The sequence below is a fragment of the Hyla sarda genome, chromosome 1, assembly GCF_029499605.1.
Source record: "Hyla sarda isolate aHylSar1 chromosome 1, aHylSar1.hap1, whole genome shotgun sequence".
NCBI lineage: Eukaryota > Metazoa > Chordata > Amphibia > Anura > Hylidae > Hyla > Hyla sarda.
Genome location: NC_079189.1, coordinates 170,452,712 through 170,465,394, shown reverse-complemented (window position 1 = coordinate 170,465,394; position 12,683 = coordinate 170,452,712). Strand labels below are relative to the sequence as shown.

Below are 12,683 nucleotides of genomic sequence, written 5' to 3'. Positions count from 1 at the left end.
ACTCCCCCATTCTACAAAGATTTCTTAAGATTAGTTTGTCCAGAATAAGGAGCTTGAGACTACAAGTCCTCAAATGTCCCTACAGCTCAACCCAAGCTGTTCATGCAAGAGTGTAGATGTAAAGATTCAGATTTATCCATTTCTGTGCATCTGAACTACTCCTTTAAAATGGGGTTTGTTATACAATTCTACTGTCCACAAATGTCTAAGGTTTTAAAATGTATGTAAATGTATATTCTGTATTCAGTGGGCAGGGTGAGTGGTTACATGATCAAAACAAAGCCCTGCAGACTACATTTCCCATAATTCCAGGACATGTTCCAAAGCAAATACCTTCTACTGCACATGCACAATAGATTTGGCAGCTGTGCAGGGAAACCATACATGAACTGGCAGAGCGCACACTACGCAGAGTGTATGTCAGCATCTATACATACATGAAAATCTATAGACATAGTCAGATCCAATGGCAATACAGGACTCGGAAATGCTGGTAACTTTTACATTACTGTAATTCTTACAGATCAAGTATGTCACTTTGCCTTCGTTATCATAGACAAGTCACTTTAAGTACAGGTAAAATATCTGGGCATATCTAATATTACAACTTTTCTGATCTTTAAGGAGATATTGTTCATATGGATATCACTCTTGACATGCTACTGTAAATGATACCATCTATGGGTGATGCTTAACTACTATTTACTTTTTTCATTGTTGGCTGCTTTTGAGTTCTGCTCCATTAGGTTTCATTCACACATGACTGGGCCTGAGACTTTCACTTGCTGGGAGAACAAGCACCACTTAGCTCTTTCCATTGACTTAAGACAAACATTAGATTTTGTTTTTAACCTCCTTACAGTGTATTTACGTACTACTGCCCCAATCCGTAAGTAGAAGTAACATCCACAGGTGGTGCTTGGACAAGGTGGTGACACGTGCGCAGTTCTTGCTTTCTTTCTCTGGTCCCTGTTGGGCTCCATGAATAGTACTGGTTTCACCAATTTCCTTTCCCTGCATATGTACTGAACAGCCATAACACTGGCATAAAATACACCTCATTTACCCTAATATTTGTCTTCCAACCTTTTTTAAAAAAAAATATTAGATATATATCTGGCAGGGGAATTGTGGACCACGTCCTTATGTCAGATGCAATACATTGCTGACCAGTATAGAACCCAGAAGTATAAGGGAAATCGAAGGAATGCTGCAAAAGTGTAAGCACAAAACGATACTAAAATAGGTCTAATAATCATACATGTGGTCACAGTAATAACTAACTGAGCTTGCTTTGTGGGAACCCTTTATTGTAGAGAGGCACAGAACTACCTCTCTATAGAAAATGCAATGGCTGTGACTTGGCAGTGGGGGGCATGGGATGCTCATTCTTACCATATGTGAGAGTCCAAGAGGTGGGACCCACAGTTTTTAGACATTTTTATGGCATATCTTGTGGATTTGTCATAAATGTTTTAGACGTAAATGACAAATGACTGGAAGTCTTAGCTAACACTTTTGTGTCGATTCTGTAATAAAGTACAGTACAATGTAAATGACGAATTAAAACATGCATTAGACAACATCCTGTGGACCTCAACATTTTATTGTCAGGGGGTAAAAATCAAAGTCAAAATGTAAAGCTGCATCTTCAGGGACATGTCCATAATAAACCAGCTGTCCCAATACGCTAATAGCAGTCATCATATGCCAGTAAAGGAGGCCACATTATTGCAGTAATATCCATTTAACTGTAAAATGGAAACAGAAGCTCGTGGGGGTAATAGTTCCACCAGGTCCTAAATAATCACAACCAGATGCATCTATGTTTTACGTGCACTGCTTATGCTCTACACTATGTCTATCACTTTCCATTTAAAACTACTAAATGACCAGTTCCAAGTCATTCAAAAAAAAGAAAAAGGTTAGGTAGAGTAAGTGCAATATACCAAGATTTCTTCATACTTAGCCAAAGAGAAGTGAAGACCGTACACAGGCTCAGCAGGTGACACATCTCAAGCTAAAATGTATTTATCTGTTCACTTTCTGACCACTAGAGCTCTGCACGGACTTGCCTATAAATAGATGAACTTTAATATACTTTAATATATGACCGTCCAACATGGCCCCTATACTTGCCACAGGACAGCATCTAAATATGTATAAATCATGCTGTTATCGGGACGGGGCACAATGGGCAATAACTATAATTTACTATAATGGGATCCTTCCTTCGGGCACCGTTATTTTGTAGCAGGAGAAAAAGACTGTACATGCAGTAATTTTTCTCCTGCTATGAAAGAAGCCTTAGATAGCTGCTGGCCAAATGAATGGCCAGCAGCTCTTTATCCCCCCCCCCCCCCCATACACATTCAGCTCGGTGAAGAGGGGAGTAAGCCACTTCCAGACACCTCTACCAACAACTTATTTCCTATAGAACAGCAAAAGAGACAGGAGGTGTTAGGGAAGAGTTTGGAGGATCTCAAATACATTAAATGGGTTTGCCAAACCTCCTGAAATCTGCTTTAGTGTTTCTTCACATCTAAGGTGAAGGTTCAGTCAGCAGTTATATCAGATTTGATCGTAAGGCTGCAATGACATCACATTTGGGGCATATGGCCGTTGAATCCGGCAGGGGAATGTCAAAACCGCCTCCTGCCGTATCCCTGCCACACCAGTGCTGTACCCCATTTATTTCAATGAGGTACCTGGAGTCATTAAAACTTACAGCATGTCCAGACAGCCAAAGGCTGTCCGGGCATGCAGGAAGTTGCAGTTTTGAAACAGCTGGAGGGACACTGGTTGGAAAAAAAACAGTGATCCATGGAGAAAAAAAAAAAACATAAAATCTAAACAGCACTAAACATATTCTCCGTTAAGTCTTAAGCACGTCACTATGCAAGCCATTTCTCACCACTGATTTTGAGATCTGCCTTTCCAGTTTGCTGTGCACATGTACGCTTTATGGCTACTTTCAGCACTTTCATTCCCTCACATAACAGCACAGTGACCTTTGGCCACCAAAGAGCAACCAGCAAAGCACAGCCTCAGGCAATTTCATAAATAGCAAAGGGGTCTTTCACTGAACTCTGGGGCCGCTTTGTTAAACTTACATAGCTTACATAGCTCTGCAACACCCATAAATTATCTTGTTCCTTACAGGCTGGAACCTCAATAAAACATGCGATTTTTATAGCTATTAAAAGAAAGAAAAAAGCTAACATGATTAAGAAATTAAAGGCCACAATAAAACACGGGGATGCTTTACTGGAATCTTAAAGTAGCTTTACCACACACATAAAACTAAGTCCACAGAGAGTCTTGCTAGCTGGGTGTAAGCACATGTAGATGTGGGAATGGCCTGGTCGTTTTTTCAATTTTTTTTTATTACAAACAAGCATTTATAGGGTTACCCTAACAAAGAATATTGAACAGAGTAATAGGGGAACCGGATTACACTGATGTATCATTTACCCAGATCAGTGGTCTGGTTCCAAGGATACCCATTGTATTAGCCTCCATTGCTTATCTGAAAATGGCCAACTTTGCACAATTGAGGCAGAAACCTCTGCTCCGATAGGCCCGCCAACCTCGCACGCACATGGGCAATGGGTCCTGTCATATACAATGGCTAAAATATCTATCCATGTTGCATTGTGATTGTTTGTCATTTATATATCCTGTATAAATGTCCAATTGTATGTACCACTAGTAAATTCAATTACCCTTATCTGTGTTAGTTTAGCATTCTAAAAATAATTCATTCATGGAACCTGCAAGTCTACCAGGCTTGGATATAGGTGTGACTAGTCATAGCATGGGGGAGGGGTCCATTAACACAGCTGTTCTATGACAGGAAATGTAACACAATTTTAAGCCAACCAGGCACCAGCTTGGGTGTCAATAGATGAAAGAGGTGTATGGAGGTGGCCCATTGAAAAAAGCCATATTTTCCAATATAAAAAATTGGGGTACAGGGAAGTATGTCCACAGCCCCTATCTTATACGGTTTGATTCTCCATCATACTAGCTTTAAAATGAGTATTCACATGACCCTTGTGTATTGATCCCTGCCGATCTGCCTGCACTGGGTAAATCGTACACAATAAGGGGGTCGTGTCAGGTACCCCTAGAAAGAGGATTTGATGGAGAACTTAAGTATAAGAAAATGATGTGGGTGCCTGGCCCTTGATAGAAGATAGAGGAAATTTCCCATTCTTTGGGCATAAAGGTATCATAAAGAAGTGGGCAACATCTATCGCTCCTCCTTGTCCCGCCCAGAGGCTGAACATAGAGGTGTCACCTGTTTATAGCAGGGTATAAAACTACAGACTTGGGGGGGAGAGGGGGGGGGCTAGGGAACACTTGCATGGGGAACAAGATCTGATTTTGGATGCCAGATGCCATTTCCTTCCAGACCCCATGGTATAGAACTCTAACTTTTTGTAAGTAAGGATTCTAGTTTTTTTCCCCCCATTTATTTTTATTTCCTATGTGGTGAAACTTTGTCTTGTTCATATCTGTTTTAAATGTACTGTGAATATTTTTCTTTCATAATAATTCATTCATTTATTAAGTCCCGCCTTGTGTAAGGTAAAACAGACGTACGTTGTCCTTGAAGAGAGCTGAGTTATCGTCTGAAATTTACCTACCTGTTCAGCTACATTATAGATTGTGGTTAATCTTTTTCCTGGTTTGATATACTACTGGGGATAGTAGATTATATTTGGGAATTGTAGCATATCCAGATTGGATTGATAGCTTCCTGTCATCTTGAAATTGACAGGTGGTAGCAGCGATATCACCTGTCAATGACTGGGTCCATTGCACAAAGCTGGTCATTTCCAGATTAGTAATGGAGGCTAACACAACAGATATATTTGGAACCGGACTGCTTACGGGTAAGGGATACCTCGTCGTAATCCGGTTCACCCACACTATAACCCTGTGTATTGGTTTCCTTTAAGGAGAATTCTGGTTGTATTGCATTAAACATTGCTTTAGCAGCCCAAGGATTTAAAGAGACTGTTTCAGACAACTCATGAAAAATGACTAATACATACCTGTAAACATTTTAGTGACTGTTCTGCTCTGCTTGCGGGCTGAACATATAAGTAGCAGCCATGGTGGAAAGAACTCATGATGTGTTGCTAAAAGATCAGCTATTGTTCCAGATAAACCAGATGGTCGGTGTTCTCCTTCTGTAACATTGCATCCCTCATCAACTGAATCGACCACCAGAAGAAGACTTTGAGGGGGAGCATTTAAGGCCAGAAGAGGAAGAAGAACGCACCTGTAGGCAGAAGGAAGATTATATGTCAGTTTCCAAAAAAACACTTTTGAGTTCACTTCCACCAACTTATACAAATGAAACCAATAAACCATCTCTGGTTTACTTAAACAGATTTCTAGTGTAGCTCTTTGGGTTTCAGAATATAACTTTAATATGTGAAATTCTACAAGTTCATTAGTTTCTAAGCAGAGGTTATCTGATAGCAAATCCCTATTATTAGAACTTCTCATTTTACTTGCAGGTGGAAAGGGGAAGTGCCCAGTCGTCCTGCCCAGTACAGATTTGGCTATTACATGCTGCTCATTACCCTTTATTGGATCTCAATATCTCAATAGCAAACTGTCAGCTATGATAAAGGCATGTTGAAAAAGGAGAGTTAAAGGGGTATTCCGGGCAAAAATATCTTCTCCCCTATCGAAAGGATAAGGGATAAGATGTTTGATCGTGGGGTGCCTGCCGCTGGGACCCCCCGCGATCTGCCTGCAGCAGCCCACATTCTATGCGTAGCTGCGTCTGAAGTTTCGGAAACCTCCGGGCTACCGAGAAGGCCGGAGCGCAGGTGCGGTAAAGGAGGCACATTGGCGTATATAATCTGTGATCCTTCAAAAGCAACCATGTACGGACAGATTAGTGCTGGGTTCCCCCTATGATCTCCTGTTGGGAGCCATGGTTCTAAAGCACAGGAGCGCGTCACGACCCCCGCCCGAAGCGGAGGACGCCACACCACCTCCAGAATGCTCTATGGGAGAGCCGTTCGTCAAACTTCGGCTTTTTAATACTTAGAGGGAAGGGGAACTAAGTGGGGGCGGAGCTCCATGTTTGGAGAGAATAGGGCCACAGAGAAAACTGTATCAGTTATTCATTATAATACCTGCAACGCTATAGAAAACAAGTTAAAAGGGTGGTGAACCCCTGTAATGAAAAATCAATAGTAAACACTGCAAAAAGGTTTCATCTTTTTTTTCCCCCTTTTGTTTTCTTATTTTAAGCATAAAGTACCTTGAATTATACAGGTAAAATATACGGTATATTACAGGAATTTGCACAATAATGATTTTTCTAAATCCCTTCCATTGGTGATTTTGCTTTCAAACCTACTACGCTTTAAAAAAAAAAAAAAAAAAAAAAAAGCCAGTGTACCCTGTTCTTTATACTACGATAAAGGAGAAGCCTAGGATAAAGAGCTGGATAATTTGTTCCCCGACACATAGTTTTGAGCAAACCACAGTGGTGGCTGGTCCATACAACTATTTAAAAGCAGAACCCCCAATAAAAAGGGATTTAGAAAAATGGTTGTTGTGCACCTCTCTATACTACAATCATTTCCTGTAAAACTGGAGGTATACTTTAAAGACAATTCATTAAACCGTGCAAATTTAAACCACAAAATAATCCTCAAATTTTTCTGTGTAAAATATTACAAAACATGTATAATTTACCCACATTTTTACAATTATTCAATTTCAGTGCACCTCCTGCACTTAAAGTGGGATTTCCACCTTAGAAATTTATAGTATACCCACAGTATATGCCAGAATAGCAGAGCGCAGGCACCACTGCCTCACTAGAATGTAAAGGAGGTAAAAAAGCAGTACAAAAGAAATATACAGTCAGGCAGTCTTAACTAACGTCACAATTTCCGTAACCCACTTATATTTCCAGGAAAGAAATAATGAATAGAAACTGCCTACAGAGTTAACATTCTGACCATATATTCAGATAACCCAAGCTACCAGGAGAAATTTCCAGCCTGGGACATAAGTGCTCTGTATACATAGGAATAAGAAACCTCCTGCAGGATGGTATACAAAAACAATTGAAGCACAAAGGTCGAGAAAAGCGCCTGCTTCTCAAAGCCATTCTTGTTACTGCTGAATATCGCATACAGGTTACTATGGCTAAATCTGCATCAATACTGAACCACACTGTGAGATGCACAAAGCAGAGACAAAACTGCCCTTCTGCAGTGAAAGGGGCCTTGTTTTCATGCCGAGCCTTTACAGACTTTGAAAGCGTCACATGGATTGTAGATGTGACCGGCTTTTATCACTGTGCTTCTATTAATCTCAGGTCACAGGACAACACTACCACCTAAGATATGGTCATAAATGCACCCATGACGTGGGACAAGGAATAAACTCACAAGATATCCTAAAATCAAGCCAGATATATATTTGTGATACTAGTTTTATTAAAGTAATCATCCAACTAGTGCTGGGCGGTATACCGGTTCATACCGAATACCAGTGTGTTTTCTGTTTACGATATCATTTATCCCATATACAGCAATACCGGTCGGGCCCCGCCCCCCTGAATGAATTATCAGCCGCAGCGCTCTGTCTTCACATCGGGGGAAACTGCCATCATTTGGAAAAATACTAGGGATGTCCCGATACCAATATTGGTATCGGGGCCGATACTAGCTATATATATGGTATCTGGGACTCGTTTAATGTCCCCGATACCATGCCCGATACCTGCTGCCGCTCCACTGTCCCGTTCTTCCGTCCTCCAGGCCGCATCATGTTGTCCTATGGAGGAGCATGTGACACACACATCACTCCGCCTCCTCCCCGGCATAACGCTACGGAGGAAGCAGAGTGACGTATATGTCACATGCTCCTCCATAGGACGACATGATGCAGCCCAGAGGACGGAAGAACGGGACAGTGGAGCGACAGCACCCAACAGAGGAGGTGAGCTGCCTGCAAGGAGGGGGCTGCTACTAATGTCTACCGGTGGGGCCCTGCTGCTGTTTAAATGGGGGGGGGGGACCCTGCTGCTGTTTAAATATGGTGGGGGGGCTGCTGCTGTCTAAACAGGGGGCCCCTTGCTGCTGTCTAAAGGGGGGGCCCTTGCTGCTGCCTAAAGGGGGAGGCCCCTTGCTGCTGCCTAAAGGGGGGGGCCCCTTGCTGCTGCCTAAAGGGGGGTCCACTGTCTAAAGGGGGGCTCTGGTCTACAGGGAGGCTGCTACTTATGTCTACAGGGGGGCTGCTGCTAATGTCTGCAAGGGGATACTACCTACTATTAAAGGCAATCTTACAGCAGAGTCACCTGCACTAACTTGAATTTATAGCTAGATAGTGCAGGTGATCCGGTTTCTACCACTGCTCACCATGTGTACATCGGTCTCACCGCCAATGCAAATTCCCTGTTCTGTCCAATGGAGAAGAGAGAAATATTGGCTCATACTACAGCAGCCGCCTCCATTGTATACAAGGAACCCACATATCATACGGTAAACAGCGCCAGAAACCGCGTCACCCTGCTGTCAGTTTCCCTTTAAAATATAAGTACTCGTACTTGGTATCGGCGAGTACTAGAATTAAAGTATCGGTACTCTGTCTTAAAAAAAATGGTATTGGGAAATCCCTAAAAAATACTGTGATACCCATTTTTGGTCATAGCGCATCCTAGATCTGAATGAACTAATCGTATGAAATACTTTAGTCTTTACATAGTTGAATGTGCTGACAACAAAATCACACAAAAATTAAATCAATCAATGGAAATAAAATTTAACAACCCATGGAGGTCTGGATATGGAGTCACACTCAAAATCTATGTGGAAAACCACACTACAGGCTGATCCAACTTTGATATAATGTCCCTAAAACAAGTCAAAATGAGGTTCAGTAGTGTGTGGCCTCAAGGTGCCCGTATGACCTCTCTACAACACCTGGGCATGCTCCTGATGAGGTGGCAGACAGTCTCCTGAGGGATGTCCTCCCAGACCTGGACTAAAGCATCCGCTAACTCCTAGACAGTCTGTGGTGCAACGTGGCTTTGGTGGATGTAGCGAGACATGATGTCCCAGATGTGCTCAATCGTATTCAGGTCTGGGGAATGGGCCGACCAGTCCATAGCATCAATGCCTTCCTCTTGCAGGAACTGCCGACACACTCCAGCCACATGAGGTCTAGCATTGTCTTGCATTAGGAGGAACCCAGGGCCAACCGCACCAGCATATGTTCTCACAAGGTCTGAGGATCTCATCTCGGTACCTAATGGCAGCCAGGCTACCTCTGGCAAGCACATGGAGGGCTGTGCTGCCCCCCCAAAGAAATGCCACCCCACACCATTACTGACCGACCACCAAACCGGTCATGCTGGAGGATGTTGCAGGCAGCAGAACGTTCTCCACAGCATCTCCAGACTGTCACATGTGCTCAGTGTGAACCTGCTTTCATCTGTGAAGAGCACAGGGTGCCAGTGGCAAATTTGCCAATCTTGGTGTTCTCTGGCAAATGCAAAATGTCCTGCACAGTGTTGGGCTGTAAGCAAAACCCCCACCTGTGGATGTTGGACCCTCATAAAACCCTCATGGAGTCTGTTTCTGACCTTCTGAGTGGACACATGCACATTTGTGGCCTGCTGGAGATCATTTGGCAGGGCTCTGGCAGTGCTCCTCCTTGCACAAAGGTGGCGATATCGGTCTTGCTGCTGGGTTGTTGCCCTCCTACGGCCTCCTCCACGTCTCCTGGTAGCGCCTTCATGCTCTGGACATTATGCTGACAGACACAGCAAACCTTCTTGCCACAGCTCGCATTGATGTGCCATCCTGGATGAGCTGCACTACCTGACCAACTTGTGTGTGTTGTAGACTCAGTCTCATGCTACCAATAGCGTGAAAGCAACGCCAGCGTTCAAAAGTGACCAAAACATCAGCCAGGAAGCATAGAAACTGCGAAGTGATCCGTGGTCCCCACCTGCAGAGCCACTCCTTTATTGAGGGTGTCTTGCTAATTGCCTATAAATTTTCACCTGTTGTCTGTTCCATTTGCACAACAGCATGTGAAATTGATTGTCAATCAGTGTTGCATCCTGAGTGGACAGTGTGATTTCACAGAAGTGTGATTGACTTGTTGTGTGAGTTACATTGTGTTGTTTCAGTGTTCCCTTTATTTTTTTGAGCAGTGTATATCTTGATGACAGAGTCCCCTTCACTCTAAAAATACACTATGAAAAGTTAAGAAACCCAGGGTATAGCCACAACCCATTAAAGTCTAGAAGAGTGGGTGCATATTTGGCAAGCACATATATGACATGTGCCACCATGACTTGGCAACTAAAACAAGCCAACACTTCATTCCATCTTAAAAAACAAACAAAAAAAAAAAAACAGTACGGTATACCACTACTGCCCATGCAGAGCTTCCACGCTGCTCATGGAAGTGGAGCAAGCGCAGTGGTTGTACAGTCCAGCAGTGCAGGAGATCTCTCAGCAAGTGCCAGCTACATGCAGGCAAAACTTGCTGCAATGCACTTCTTACAGGGCAGAGTCGGTGGTCATTAGAGGGCAACAAGGAGCTGGCAGCACCCCCAGAACACCAAAGCAGTTCATTCAAGAATTTTAATTTAGGGGCATAACTCACAAATGGCGCCCCATATCATAAAAATGTAAATAGCAGGTTATTGTGGGCGACGGATTCTCTTTAAAACACACATCAGATTAATGTCAGCAGGATACGGGGAGCTTTCAACCTAGTGGGATATTTGGGAATGGCAATTCATCATTATGGATTTGGAAACACCCTGATCTTTTTGGTGACCAGAAAACACCACTTTACTTGGTTTATCTGTATGTTGTGATTTATCAATTGGTATCGCTGCAGAAAGTAACCCTTGCAGAATTTGTACAAGACTTGGTTGGGCAGGTTTTAGTGACAGCTGAGAAAGCATCAAGCCAGACAAAACAAAATTAGTCACCTAAGGCTAAGTTTACACAGCTACTGTGCTCCTGTAAAAGGGAGGTTAGTCGTTCAGTCCGTTGAAAGGACAGAAGTGGAGCAGATAAACAGACAGACCCATTTAAGTCAATGGAATCCTTCGGGACCTGGCGGTGACATTTGTGCTCCGACCTGTTTAGGGTCAGTTTGGTGCAAAATAAAAAACACTGAACAAGTCAGAGCACAACAGCAATGTAAACCTAACCTAAGAGAGCTGGATCCAGTAAACACAAGTCTAAATCACACAAAGCAAGAGACTCCTAAACTTAGGTAACTGTCAACTTCTCATTGGTTAACAATCCTATAGCAAAATAAAGCTTCAACAACTCTAAATCAGTGCATTAAATACACTATTTATTTACAGGGATCAGGTAGGAATCCAGAAGAAGAGTCATATTATAATGCAAACCGACAGGCACGCTGTTTATCTTGGGCATAAGCCAAGTGAAATATCCTGTTCCTGTCTCCTTCACATAGTTAATATTTGGAACATGACATATGCCAGGCATGCCCCATTTCTATTTTTAACGTGACTGATACCTTCCATTCCCAAATAACAAAAAGAAATAAGACATCTCTTGTATCCTGGTTGCTGCTACACAAAACTGCTGGTGTATGGGAATAAGAGCATATTTCTGACAAAAGAATGGACATTCTTACAGCGTGTTACTTTCCCCAGGGGACTCCTCTTCCGCTGAAATTCTGCAGTGTTAATGTGTCGCAGAAGACTCATTCACACCAATACTAGATTAGTGCAGTAGAATCTTCAATCAGAATTCCTGATCGGAGTTCCGCAGTGTGAACATACCCCAACACCTTAAGGGAATGTTCACACTTCTGTTTTCTGACAGTTTAGCACAATCACAAAGAAATGTTTTCCTATAATTTATAAAATGCAACACACAAATAAAAAGAAATAATATAGTTATCAGTAAAAAGCCAAATGAGAACAGATGCTACAGCCCTATGTTGGGATGTGGGTATCAGGGATTGACAGATATCGATCATTCAGGGCCGACATCCATAATCTGTGGAGGTTAAGGCCGATAGCTGATAATTTATACAGATATTCCGGTATAAGTTATCGGCTATTTCTCATCAACCGTAACCCCCCCCCCCCACTGGAGATCATTGATTTAAAGCGGGCGCTTTAAATCAATGAACTGCAGCGGCTTTTGCGATGCCAGAGACCGCTGCCGCCGCCAGCTTCTCTCCCCCTGCCTGTCCTGGGGTCCTCCCGAGTCCAACCACCGCCGCTGCCCCATTGCCTCCCGGGGTCCGCGCTACTTCTGGCTCCGACGGCATCCTGAGCTGTCACTGTGCGCACTGATGGTGACGTTGCGTTGAGGACGTCACTCGTCATTGCACAGCGTAACACAGCGCACAGCGTAACACAGCCAGAAGTAGCGCAGACCACGGGAACAGGTAATTATAAAAGGCAATGGGGCGGCGGCAGTCTCTGCCCAGTTCGGTGCGGTGGTGGTTTAGCGTTGCATTATCGGATTATCCGCAAGGTAATTGCCGATACCGATAACGTCCAATATCGTGAATATCGGCCAAACCGATAATCGGTCGATCCCTAGTGGGTATTCTATACATCAGAAACAGTCCTAAGGCTTTGCATGCAACGCTCATATTAATATTAAGCAAAAACTAATATT

The 12,683-nt window shown here is 43.2% G+C and overlaps 1 protein-coding gene across 4 annotated transcripts in view; it reads right to left on the bottom strand.

The window, feature by feature from the left end:
• The window catches only part of ANKRD50 (ankyrin repeat domain containing 50), a 66,001-nt gene that overhangs the window by 30,703 nt on the left and 22,615 nt on the right, over positions 1 to 12,683 (bottom strand). For 3 of the 4 annotated variants that reach the window (XM_056563774.1, XM_056563764.1, XM_056563784.1), the window contains one exon: positions 5,064 to 5,293. In XM_056563774.1, the coding sequence (XP_056419749.1) occupies positions 5,064 to 5,293 (230 nt within the window). Of the gene's footprint in view, positions 1 to 5,063; positions 5,294 to 12,683 lie in introns of those variants that run through there. The other variant, XM_056563792.1, reaches the window with a different exon arrangement.